This window comes from Bolinopsis microptera, chromosome 7, assembly GCF_026151205.1.
Source record: "Bolinopsis microptera isolate Bmic1 chromosome 7, MBARI_Bmic_1.0, whole genome shotgun sequence".
Classification (NCBI taxonomy): domain Eukaryota; kingdom Metazoa; phylum Ctenophora; class Tentaculata; order Lobata; family Bolinopsidae; genus Bolinopsis; species Bolinopsis microptera.
The window spans coordinates 15,865,377-15,878,200 of record NC_087078.1 but is presented as its reverse complement, the minus strand read 5'-3'; the positions used below and the strand labels follow the sequence as shown (position 1 = coordinate 15,878,200).

The 12,824-nt window shown below is 37.0% G+C and overlaps 2 protein-coding genes across 9 annotated transcripts in view; one reads left to right on the top strand and one right to left on the bottom strand.

Moving 5' to 3' along the window:
* LOC134818419 (kynurenine 3-monooxygenase-like) overlaps positions 1–12,824 on the bottom strand; it is a 927,626-nt gene that overhangs the window by 145,888 nt on the left and 768,914 nt on the right. The window lies entirely within an intron of this gene.
* LOC134818413 (kinase suppressor of Ras 1-like) overlaps positions 1–12,824 on the top strand; it is a 31,967-nt gene that overhangs the window by 2,070 nt on the left and 17,073 nt on the right. For all 8 annotated transcript variants that reach the window (XM_063827949.1, XM_063827950.1, XM_063827948.1 and 5 more), the window contains exon 8: positions 312–438. In XM_063827949.1, coding sequence (XP_063684019.1) covers positions 312–438 — 127 coding nt within the window. The remainder of the gene's footprint in view (positions 1–311; positions 439–12,824) is intronic.

The window sequence follows — 12,824 nt, the reverse complement described above, 5'->3', positions numbered from 1 at the left end:
AATCTACTGACACAGCAGCTTGGCCCAGGGACGGACGTTTAAGACACAAAATCAGAATTACAAAGTGTAACCGAAATTTCTTTTAATTTTATACGTTATTTAAAATGTTTTTTAAACCTTACAAATTAATACCTGACCTCTTGCAAATTACTGACCTATTCTGAACCCTTACAGTAAAATTATTGTTTCAACGTCGATATTCTTTTCTTTTTTCTCTTTTTAAACACAATATTAAGACGGTATCAGCCTGTCTGTTCCTAAACACACTTGCTAAAGTGTCCACAGTGATCTCCAACGTTAACATTCATTAGGTACGGAGTACGTTGCAAGGAGTGTAATTACAAGTGCCACAAGGACTGTTCCCTCAAAGCTCCAGCCTCCTGCGGACTCCCTCCGCAACTGGAGGAGTTTTATAAGCGACAATGCGAACTTTCTCAGGTACTTTTGGTTCCACATCTATTAAAGTATTAAGAGTTAATAGTTAATAGTTAATAGTAATAGTACTATGTTTTACAGTATGCACTGAAGGGGTATCCTAGGAAGTTTCTTGAACTTTTAACAGGTACCCCTCCTCATTTAACCCTCAATTAAGTTTCCTATCATTCGGCTGAGTCGACCGAGGAGATCGCATAGATCCAATGTATCCTTAGCTACTCCCTAGACTAGGTGACACTGGGATTCGAACCCTGAACCTTCTGCGCAGAAGGCGGGTGCTCTAACCACTAGGCCACCTAGTACAGAGTTGGGCGGGGATTTTAACAGTGCGAACTTTCTTGGGTTATACGTTTATCAAGGGTTGATAATAACGGTAACAATTATTAAAAGTCATTATTTATAGGCGGCCGTTTAGTAAAAAATAATGGTAGGAAATTTAGTCGTAATCTATTTTTACATTTGACAGTGATATCACACAAAATAACTTGCATTATTTTTTGCCAGGTGTTCAAATTATTTGGAAATGGGTGAGCCAATATCGACAAATAGTAGTAAACGATTAAAAATGTTAAAATTTAAGGAGAGTTGACTAAAGAGGTACACGTACTGTAGTTCGACACGTACTGTAGTTCGACACGTACTGTAGTTTGACACGTACTGTAGTTCGACACGTACTGCAGTTAGAAAAACTCTAAAGTGTCTAACTACAGTTAGCTAGTTAGTTACCTGAAATCTTGTTTCGAATAACTACAAATATGTGGAATTTGTACGACGGTTCCGGTTTCAGAGCTTTACGTGTATGTAATTTTTGTTTCCAGTGTTCTGACACGATATTCCAGCTAGCCCTTGCGAAATATCAAGAGTTTTAATCAGAGTCATTTGGCAAAAGTCACCAGGTTAACGAAAGAGATAACAAATAAAAATTCAATTTCGGTGAACATAAGTCTGATCAAATTATGATTTAAAATACAAACAAATTGAGAAGCCTTAAATAACTAAATAAACATTCATTTTAGTCACACTATACTACAATTTTTAATGGAGAAATTTAGTCCCTAAAAATCCATCCATAAGTGCATTATTTTAAGAAGAACAATTTTATAAAATCAAAACGTGTTTAAACAATAAAGGTAAAGATTTCAACAGACTGTTACATTTTCTGTTACCACTGTGCTTGTAGTGGCCGTGTTTATCGAAGGAGTCAAATTAACAACACGACCAAGGGGAACCTGTTGAACCCTAGCTTTCCTACAGAGAATTCTCTTCTTTGTGAACTCTTTAAAACTTTGGTTGACGGCTAGATAGATAAACGGGTTGGTCCAACATGACAACCAGGTCAAGGAAAAAGTAAACTCGCGGTACTCAGCTGGGTATGAATGTGATAACCCGGAAATCAGCTCAGGAATAAATGATATTATAAACCCAGTTGTCACTATTATCACTATCAGGAGATTCCTCTTGTTTATTGTGGTATTAGATCTCTTTATTGCAAGGACTATCATAACTGAGTTTATAATTATCAGCGTAAGGGTGGGGACTGCAGCAAGGATAAACATTAAAGCATCGTTCACAAGATCTCTCTGCCTTATTTGCGGGTAAACGATATCTCGTGCCCCCAGATAAGACATGTCCTTCCAGTTATCTTTGAGAGTCATAGAACCATCGAGATATAAGCAAATGATCCGCAGACTAGGTACTATACTTAAAGAGAAAGTGAAAAGAGTAACCTTGATACGCTGAGATCGAGTTGTATATAGGTTCCTCAGGGGGTAGATGCACCTCAATACTTTGTTCAATGATAGAATGTTAATCAATACAATGTTGGATATGAAAAATAAATGTTTGTAGCTTCCTAGTACGTTATAAAATGTTTTGTTTTTAGAACCAAATAACAAAACTCCATTCATTTTTCCATACTGAATAAGTAGAATGGGCAGTAGAACTAGGACACAGTTTCCAATATCAGCTACTGCCAGATTCTTGATGATCCAGAGGGACATTGTGTCCAGTTTAATGGCTTTGTGAGCTATGGTAGCATACAAGACAAAAGCGTTCCCTGAAACTCCCAAAATAAAACTTATTTGTTGCAATACTATCTGGAATCCATAGATGATTTGCGTATTTTCAGGCAGTCCTTTGGTCCGATTATCTGACATCCTGAAATGGAACGCAGCCTTATGAATAAGTTATTGTGCAACGCCAATTAATATACTAAATAGAGTGGCTACACGATCATAAGGGCCCACTCTATTCAAATAAACATTGATTCTACTTCAATGCTGTCAAAATCTGTTTCCTACAACTTTGACGAAATCATAATAGAGGTCATACAATTTTCTAGTGGTGTTATTCAGCACATCAAGATCACCGGCCTACTTACTGTGTTACGCCGATTTTAACGAACAACAAATTCAAGGAAAAAATCGATTTAAATACGACAGTTAAGTAAAATACTGGCCAGAAAATGTTGGACGCACTATGCTGCCGACATTTCAAATTTAACGTTCAGTTCAAGCAAAAAAGTATCTTTATTTTTGCCAGGTGTTCAGATAACTTAAGGCGAATGAATAAGAATGAGTTTTCAGGAAATGCAATAAAATAATGTTCTACAATGTGAGCACCCTTTAACAGCCGACTTAGGCTTAGTCGGCCGATTAGGAAAATACCGGTCAAAAAAGGTTGGACGTAATGGGATTTATACCTGTACGTGATTTCAATTACAATAGTGTATTTGTTTTTGCCAGGTGTCCAAATGATTCTGAAATGACTGAGTTAATATCGCAAAACATAGTAAAGATTTTAAATATTTAGATTAAATGGCTATTGACTAGGGATGAAAATAGTGTTTAAGGCTATAGATCTCGTAAGGCCGAGTTTTCAACATTTTATTTTCAGTCATTTGCTGATTTGCCGTGATGCTTCCTACTAAACACTACAGCGAATTGTGTTTTTAATGGTCTCTGCTGCAACCGGGCGAAATTTGAAATGGGGTTCCCCAATGCATTACAAATGAAATAAATGAATCGTTAAAAAAACGAGAAATATTATACACTAGAAACCCGCTAGTCGAAAGCTTCGTTCGAGGAGATTTAAAATCATTTATGTTTAAATGTCTCTTCATCTTCTAGCTCTGTACTGTAGAAAGTATGGATTTTATTTGACAATGACGACAACATTATAAATATTCGGATTCCTTAATCGATACCTTTTACCGCATCAAAAAGTATCAATCACAACCAACCTTATGGATAGTCATAGCAGAAGGGTCGGTTTTTGGTCAATTTTTAGTGTTTTTTTGCCGGGGAGATTTCGTCAAGTTTAAAATGTAATATAGATATAATAATCATGTATGTAATATGTGTTATGTTTCCTGTTTCATCTTTTTTTATTGCGTGGCCGATCTAAAATTTAGGTTACAAGATAAAACAAGGATATAACTTAGATTGGATCAAAGTAGCTAAGTGATCAACGTGAAAAGCATAATTGGGTTTTATAATAAGTTAAGATAAATATGTACAATGATAATTTGGATAATATAATTATTGCACAACAAAATATACTCTAAAATATATTAAAGTCCCTTGTTATACCTATTAGTCGAGAAAGTCCTTCGCTAACCAATAGCAACTCTATGAGTCAGAAGCTAAAAGGGAGAGAAGTTTTCCTGCTTACAGCACATATATTATACATTTAACTACATGTTGTAATGATACATAATTGCAATTATAATGTTAGATAACATATCTAGCTGTTTTACGCTTTAACAGACTGCTACCTGTTCCGTTACTGCTACATTTGCAAACACTGTGTTTGTTGAAGGAGTCACAATAACAACACGACCAGGTTGGACCTGTTGAACCGTGCTTCTTCTGCAAAAGAGTCTCTTCTTTGTGAACTCTCTGAATCTTGGGTTGACAGCTAGATAGATGAACGGGTTCGTCCAGCAAGACAACAAGGTTAATGAATAAGCAAACTCGCCATAAATACTTTCAGGTGATTTACCCGATAACGTGTAAGCTAAATCAGGAATAAATGATATTAAAAAGACAGCTGTAACTATTATCACTGTGATGAGATTCCTCTTATTTATTGCAGTGTTTGATCTCTGTATTGCAAAGACCACCACAGCTGAGTTGAAAATGATCAATGTAAGTCTGGGGAGTGCAACGTAGAAATAATACAGAATATCCCTTATGATTTGGGTGCTATCTGCATCGGAAGCACCATGTATAGGAGTAGTGATGTGTCGTGAACCCAGGTAGGCAGTGTTTCTCCAGTCTTCATTAAGGATGAAGGAGCCTTCGGAAAACTCATAAATAATCCACAATACAGGCACTATGCTTAACGAAATTGTGAGTGCAGTAACCTTAATACGCTGACATCGAGTTGTGTATAGGTTTCTCAGAGGATAGATGCACCTCAGAAGCTTGTTCAGTGATAGAATGTTTATCAATACTATATTGGCTACAAAAAATGAATTTACGTAGCTTCCAAGTACTTTATAAAAACTATTACCAGGACCGAAAAACAGTATTCCATTTAGTTTTCCATACTGAATAAGTAGAATGGGCAGTAGAACTAGAACACCGTTTCCAATATCAGCTACTGCGAGATTCTTGATGATCCATAGGGACATTTTGTCCAGTTTAATAGCTTTGTGAGCTATGGTAGCATACAAGACAAAAAAGTTTCCTGAAACTCCCAAAATAAAACTTATTTGTTCCCATGCTATCTCGAATCCATAGATTATTTGCGCATTCTCAGGCAGTCTTAGGGTCTGATAATCTGACATCCTGAGTTGAAATGAGGAGTTATGAGAAACAGTTATTATGCATATTGCATATCCAAAATTACCACAGGAAGTGTAAAGTATGGGGTACAAAAGAAACTTGTGGTTAAAATAGGAGATATAAAATGTATCAAGAGTAATACAGTAAGAAACCCGTACAGAGGCACATATTAGGTGCGATGGGTGCGGGATCGCACAATTTACCGTTTTCTGCACATGTCCGCATAATTTATTGTTTTCCGCACATGTCCGCACATTTTGTAATTTTCTGCATATTTCCGCATAATCTAGCATTTTCCGCGTAATTTCGCATAATTTTGAAATTTTCGCGTTAAGATTTTCGAGTGTAAAAACCAAAATATGTTATAGTCGGGCCCTTTTAGGACCGTGACTCAGGCCCTTTCGGGACCCTGACCCAGGCCCTTTTAGGACCGTGACTCAGGCCCTTTCGGGACCCTGACCCAGGCCCTTTTAGGACCGTGATTCAGGCCCTTTCGGGACCGTGACCCAGGCCCTTTTGGAACTCATACCTAGGCCACATGACCCAGTTACCACGTGACACAGGCCCTTTCGGGACCCTGACCCAGGCCCTTTCGGGACCGTGACCCAGGCCCTTTTGGAACTCATGCCTGGCCACGTGACCCAGTTACCACGTGACACAGGCCCTTTCGGGACCGTGACCCAGGCCCTTTCGGGACCGTGACCCAGGCCCTTTCGGGACCGTTACCCAGGCCCTTTTGGGACCGTGACCCAGGCCCTTTCGGGACCGTTACCCAGGCCATTTCGGGACCGTGACCCAGGCCCTTTCGGGACCGTGACCCAGGCCGTTATGAAACCCTCGTCGTTACCACACTTTGATTATAGTTTATCAGTTATCATTCGTAACTTCACCACATCATCTGATTACTCTAAGTCACTGTTCTCAGATAACTGAATCTCAATATAGGTTCAATCATGGTCTTAGTAAAGAACTACACCCTCAGTAACACTTAAACAGACCTATTTTTGATAAGAGCGGCGGTTATACGTTTAGAATTTCCAAAGTTCTTGAGAAAATGCAAAAGAAAACCGCACAATTCCCGCACAAATTTCGAAAAAATCGCCGCACATTTTCCGCATAATTGGTAAAAATTTACCGCAACTTACCGCACATTTTACCTTTATAGTCGGGTGCGGTACCGCATAATTTCGATTTTTTTACCGCACCTAATATGTGCCTCTGAACCCGTACCTAAGAAAGAGCCCCGGCAGTCTCTCTAACTGCCTCTAAATACTACTATTCACGTGACACATATGCCGGTCACGTAATAAGATCTTAAACTAACATCATCCAAATGGGGTATAACTAAACATGTCAATCTGTAGAGTAAACAAAAGAGGTGACAAATATAATAAGCCTAATTAAGGAAAGTGAGGTGGAAACAGCTTACTAACCGTTTGTAATGAGGTTAATAACAAAAGGCCAATAACCACATAGGAAGAAGAGCTAGTAGTCTACAATGACGTGTACACTCGTGAAAGGAGAGTACAACATCTCACCCTCTAAAAAACTAAATATAATTTAAAATGTTTACTGCTGAGTGCTGACACATAAAATCAGAGGAAGAATGGACTGAAATATAATAATACTGAAACTAAAATATCAGGTATCTGCACTCAGTCGAAATATCTATACACAACAATAAAACCGCCACTACAAACAATATAAACAGGAGTCAAACAGTTCTACTAAAACAAATTTAAACAAGAGTCTGTAAACCATATAATGACTAAATAAAAATCTGCAAAACCGTTAAAATATCTCAAAATTCTGGCTCCTCGATGATTTTCCTGCCCTCGTGGCAATTCCTCGTACCTAAGCTGTCGTGGCATGTCAGCGTATCACATCTCTCCAAAAGTGAGTTTTCGTAACTCAAATTACTGAAATAATAAGGTGATCCTCTGGAAGATGCATCGTCACTCGATAGGGGTGTCCACGCGATCCCATTACCTGCCTGTGAAGTACTAAGTGGGTTGCTGTCGGTTCAGTAAGCAATTCATCAGGTATAAAAGTCAGCAACCGGTAATGCTGTAGATATCTGTAACTACTGCGGTTTTTTGTTGCCGGGGAGATTTCGTCAAGTTTAAAATATAATATTATAGATATAATCATGCATGTACTATGTGTTATGTTTCTTGTTTCATCTTTTTTATTGCGTGGCCGATCTGCATTTAGGTTACAAGATAGAACACGGATATAACTTAGATTGGATCAAAGTAGCTAAGTGATCAACGTGAAAAGCATAATTGGGTTTTATAATAAGTTAAGATAAATATGTACAATGATAATTTGGATAATATAATTATTGCACAACAAAATATACTCTAAAATATATTAAAGTCCCTTGTTATACCTATTAGTCGAGAAAGTCCTTCGCTAACCAATAGCAACTCTATGAACCAGAAGCTAAAAGGGAGAGAAGTTTTCCTGCTTACAGCATATATATTATACATTTAACTACATGTTGTAATGATACATAATTGCAATTATAATGTTAGATAACATATCTAGCATATGTTTTACGCTTTAACAGACTGTGCTCTGTTCCGTTACTGCTACATTTGCAAACACTGTGTTTATTGGAGGAATCACTATAACAACACGACCTGGTTGGACCTGTTGAACCTTGCTTCTTCTGCAAAAGAGTCTCTTCTTTGTGAACTCTCTGAATCTTGGGTTGACAGCTAGATAGATGAACGGGTTCGTCCAGCATGACAACAAGGTTAATGAATAAACAAACTCGCCATATTCACTTTCAGCTGATTTACCCGATAGCGTGTAAGCTAAATCAGGAATAAATGATATTAAAAAGACAGCTGTAACTATTATCACTGTGATGAGATTCCTCTTATTTATTGCAGTGTTTGATCTCTGTATTGCAAAGACCACCACAGCTGAGTTGAAAATGATCAATGTAAGTCTGGGAATTGCAACGTAGAAATAATACAGAATATCCCTTATGATTTGGGTGCTATCTGCATCGGAAGCACCATGTATAGGAGTAGTGATGTGTCGTGAACCCAGGTAAGCAGTGTTTCTCCAGTCTTCATTAAGGATGAAGGAGCCTTCGGAAAACTCATAAATAATCCACTATACAGGCACTATGCTTAACGAAATTGTGAGTGCAGTAACCTTAATACGCTGACATCGAGTTGTGTATAGGTTTCTCAGAGGATAGATGCACCTCAGAAGCTTGTTCAGTGATAGAATGTTTATCAATACTATATTGGCTACAAAAAATGAATTTACGTAGCTTCCAAGTACTTTATAAAAACTATTACCAGGACCGAAAAACAGTATTCCATTTAGTTTTCCATACTGAATAAGTAGAATGGGCAGTAGAACTAGAACACAGTTTCCAATATCAGCTAATGCGAGATTCTTGATGATCCATAGGGACATTTTGTCCAGTTTAATAGCTTTGTGAGCTATGGTAGCATACAAGACAAAAAAGTTTCCTGAAACTCCCAAAATAAAACTTATTTGTTCCCATGCTATCTCGAATCCATAGATTATTTGCGCATTCTCAGGCAGTCTTAGGGTCTGATAATCTGACATCCTGAGTTGAAATGAGGAGTTATGAGAAACAGTTATTATGCATATTGCATATCCAAAATTACCACAGGAAGTGTAAAGTATGGGGTACAAAAGAAACTTGTGGTTAAAATAGGAGATATAAAATGTATCAAGAGTAATACAGTAAGAAACCCGTACCTAAGAAAGAGCCCCGGCAGTCTCTCTAACTGCCTCTAAATACTACTATTCACGAGACACATATGCCGGTCACGTAATAAGATCTTAAACTAACATCATCCAAATGGGGTATAACTAAACATGTCAATCTGTAGAGTAAACAAAAGAGGTGACAAATATAATAAGCCTAATTAAGGAAAGTGAGGTGGAAACAGCTTACTAACCGTTTGTAATGAGGTTAATAACAAAAGGCCAATAACCACATAGGAAGAAGAGCTAGTAGTCTACAATGACGTGTACACTCTTGAAAGGAGAGTACAACATCTCACCCTCTAAAAAACTAAATATAATTTAAAATGTTTACTGCTGAGTGCTGACACATAAAATCAGAGGAAGAATGGACTGAAATATAATAATACTGAAACTAAAATATCAGGTATCTGCACTCAGTCGAAATATCTATACACAACAATAAAACCGCCACTACAAACAATATAAACAGGAGTCAAACAGTTCTACTAAAACAAATTTAAACAAGAGTCTGTAAACCATATAATGACTAAATAAAAATCTGCAAAACCGTTAAAATATCTCAAAATTCTGGCTCCTCGATGATTTTCCTGCCCTCGTGGCAATTCCTCGTACCTAAGCTGTCGTGGCATGTCAGCGTATCACATCTCTCCAAAAGTGAGTTTTCGTAACTCAAATTACTGAAATAATAAGGTGATCCTCTGGAAGATGCATCGTCACTCGATAGGGGTGTCCACGCGATCCCATTACCTGCCTGTGAAGTACTAAGTGGGTTGCTGTCGGTTCAGTAAGCAATTCATCAGGTATAAAAGTCAGCAACCGGTAATGCTGTAGATATCTGTAACTACTGCGGTTTTTTGTTGCCGGGGAGATTTCGTCAAGTTTAAAATATAATATTATAGATATAATCATGTATGTAATATGTGTTATGTTTCCTGTTTCATCTTTTTTTATTGCGTGGCCGATCTAAAATTTAGGTTACAAGATAAAACAAGGATATAACTTAGATTATCAAATAACGGAGTAGTTCGCTGTTTATTAGTCTCATGATTGAAATACTGATATCTGGATATTATCCGGTTGGAAGAGACAAGGACAAGTGAAACAAGGAAGTTAGGAGTAAGGGCAAATTTTCGGCGTCAACGCCATCTTCAGGCTCAATAAATGTATTTAATTGTAGTTGTGAAAATAGTTTTAAACTATTTTCACAACTACAATTAAATACATTTATTGAGCCTGAAGATGGCGTTGACGCCGAAAATTTGCCCTTACTCCTAACTTCCTTGTTTCACTTGTCCTTGTCTCTTCCAACCGGATAATATCCAGATATCAGTATAACTTAGATTGGATCAAAGTAGCTAAGTGATCAACGTGAAAAGCATAATTGGGTTTTATAATAAGTTAAGATAAATATGTACAATGATAATTTGGATAATATAATTATTGCACAACAAAATATACTCTAAAATATATTAAAGTCCCTTGTTATACCTATTAGTCGAGAAAGTCCTTCGCTAACCAATAGCAACTCTATGAACCAGAAGCTAAAAGGGAGAGAAGTTTTCCTGCTTACAGCATATATATTATACATTTAACTACATGTTGTAATGATACATAATTGCAATTATAATGTTAGATAACATATCTAGCATATGTTTTACGCTTTAACAGACTGTGCTCTGTTCCGTTACTGCTACATTTGCAAACACTGTGTTTATTGGAGGAATCACTATAACAACACGACCTGGTTGGACCTGTTGAACCTTGCTTCTTCTGCAAAAGAGTCTCTTCTTTGTGAACTCTCTGAATCTTGGGTTGACAGCTAGATAGATGAACGGGTTCGTCCAGCATGACAACAAGGTTAATGAATAAACAAACTCGCCATATTCACTTTCAGGTGATTTACCCGATAGCGTGTAAGCTAAATCAGGAATAAATGATATTAAAAAGACAGCTGTAACTATTATCACTGTGATGAGATTCCTCTTATTTATTGCAGTGTTTGATCTCTGTATTGCAAAGGCCACCATAGCTGAGTTAAAAATGATCAGTGCAAGGCTGGGGAGTGCAATAAAGAAACTGATCAAAATGTTGTTAATGACCTCCACGATTGGCCAATTGTCAAGAATTTTTCGGTCAACGATTGCTCGTGCACCCAGATAGGAACGATGTTTCCAATAGTCTTTCAAAATCAAAAAACCATCCAGAAATCCAGAAATATTCCACATTAGAGGCACCATGCTTAAAGAGATTGTGAGTGCAGTAACCTTAATACGCTGACTTTTAGTTGTGTATAGGTTTCTCAGTGGGTAAATGCACCTCAGAAGCTTGTTCAGTGATAGAATGTCAATCAATACAATATTGGCTACAAAAAATGAATTTATGTAGCTTCCAAGTATATAATAAAAGTCGTTTTGTGATCCAAATACCAGCACCTCGTCTAGTTTTCCGTACTGAGTAAACAATATAGGCAGTAGAACTAGGACACAGTTTCCAATATCAGCTACTGCTAGATTCTTGATGATCCAGAGGGATATTTTGTCCAGTTTAATGGCTTTGTGAGCTATGGTAGCATACAAGACAAAAACGTTTCCTGAAACTCCCAAAATAAAACTTATTTGTTCCCAGGCTATCTGAAATCCATAGATTATTTGCGCATTCTCAGGCAGTCTTGGGGTCTGATAATCTGACATCCTGAAGTGAAATGAGGAGTTATATATGAGAAACAGTTATTGTGCAGGAAGTGGAGAAGGAAAGCTTTGCTACACGACTGATAAGAGCCTAGGTGTAACAAAATAACACATTAACCTTGATATAACCTTTTGAAGATCATAGAATAGGTCGTAGGCATTTGTTAAGGAGAAATGTTAACATTGAAGCTCTTAATATTAAAATAAAAGCTTAGTTGTGCACATAAATTGTCCATATGAAGGATATTGTTTTTTTGGTGTAATGAACACAGAAAAATATTTCTGAAGACACGGATATAAACTTTTTATTTTTAACAGAACCAATGGATATATATATTATTATTAAATCTAAAATAGCTAATAATTTAATAAATTATTAACAGGCCCCTTAACGTGGGCAATAATATACGCTTTATAATATATAATCTGAAGTTACAATTTATGGTTTGATCAATGTTTAACCATCAGTAGCCTGCTTAGTGTTTATACTTTATGTTAATGATATAAAAGGTAAGTACTAGCTTCAAACATCGTCGTTAGGAAATATAAGGTAGTGACCTCGTATAATATTGTAAAAGATATTTTGAAAAGTATATTTATAAAATCAAGGCAGCTGCACCAGGCTAATTAAAGGCAAGTTTAATTACATTACTTATAAGTTGTAAACTCATTAAGCTTGCACGTGGTGATTATAGAGCAGCCTTACCAGCTCTCGTGGATTACGTTTTTAACTTACTTTACCATCATTGAAAATATTAAGCTTATAAAAATGACAAAGTATTTGCAGGTGGGGCAACAGGCTTGATAACTCAACTTATTTCGTGGATCAGTTAATGTTCAGACATGTAATGGTCGCTAAAATATTGCGTTCATTTAATCTTAGAACTAGCCTTGCAGCCTCATCGCTATATTGATCATGTTTTGGGACCAGTAATGAGCTCCCGTGGGGACAGCTGCACAGGTGTTCTATCTGGAAACGAGTCGTACTCATGAAAAAAACAATTTACGTTCAGATTCCCCATACACACAGCGCACTAATTACACCACTTTGAACATAGCTACCCCCTTTGAACATAGCTACCCCTCAATCCTCAGTCCTCATCCTTGAACTAACAACCTTAATTATATGTGAACGATTCCTAACAAC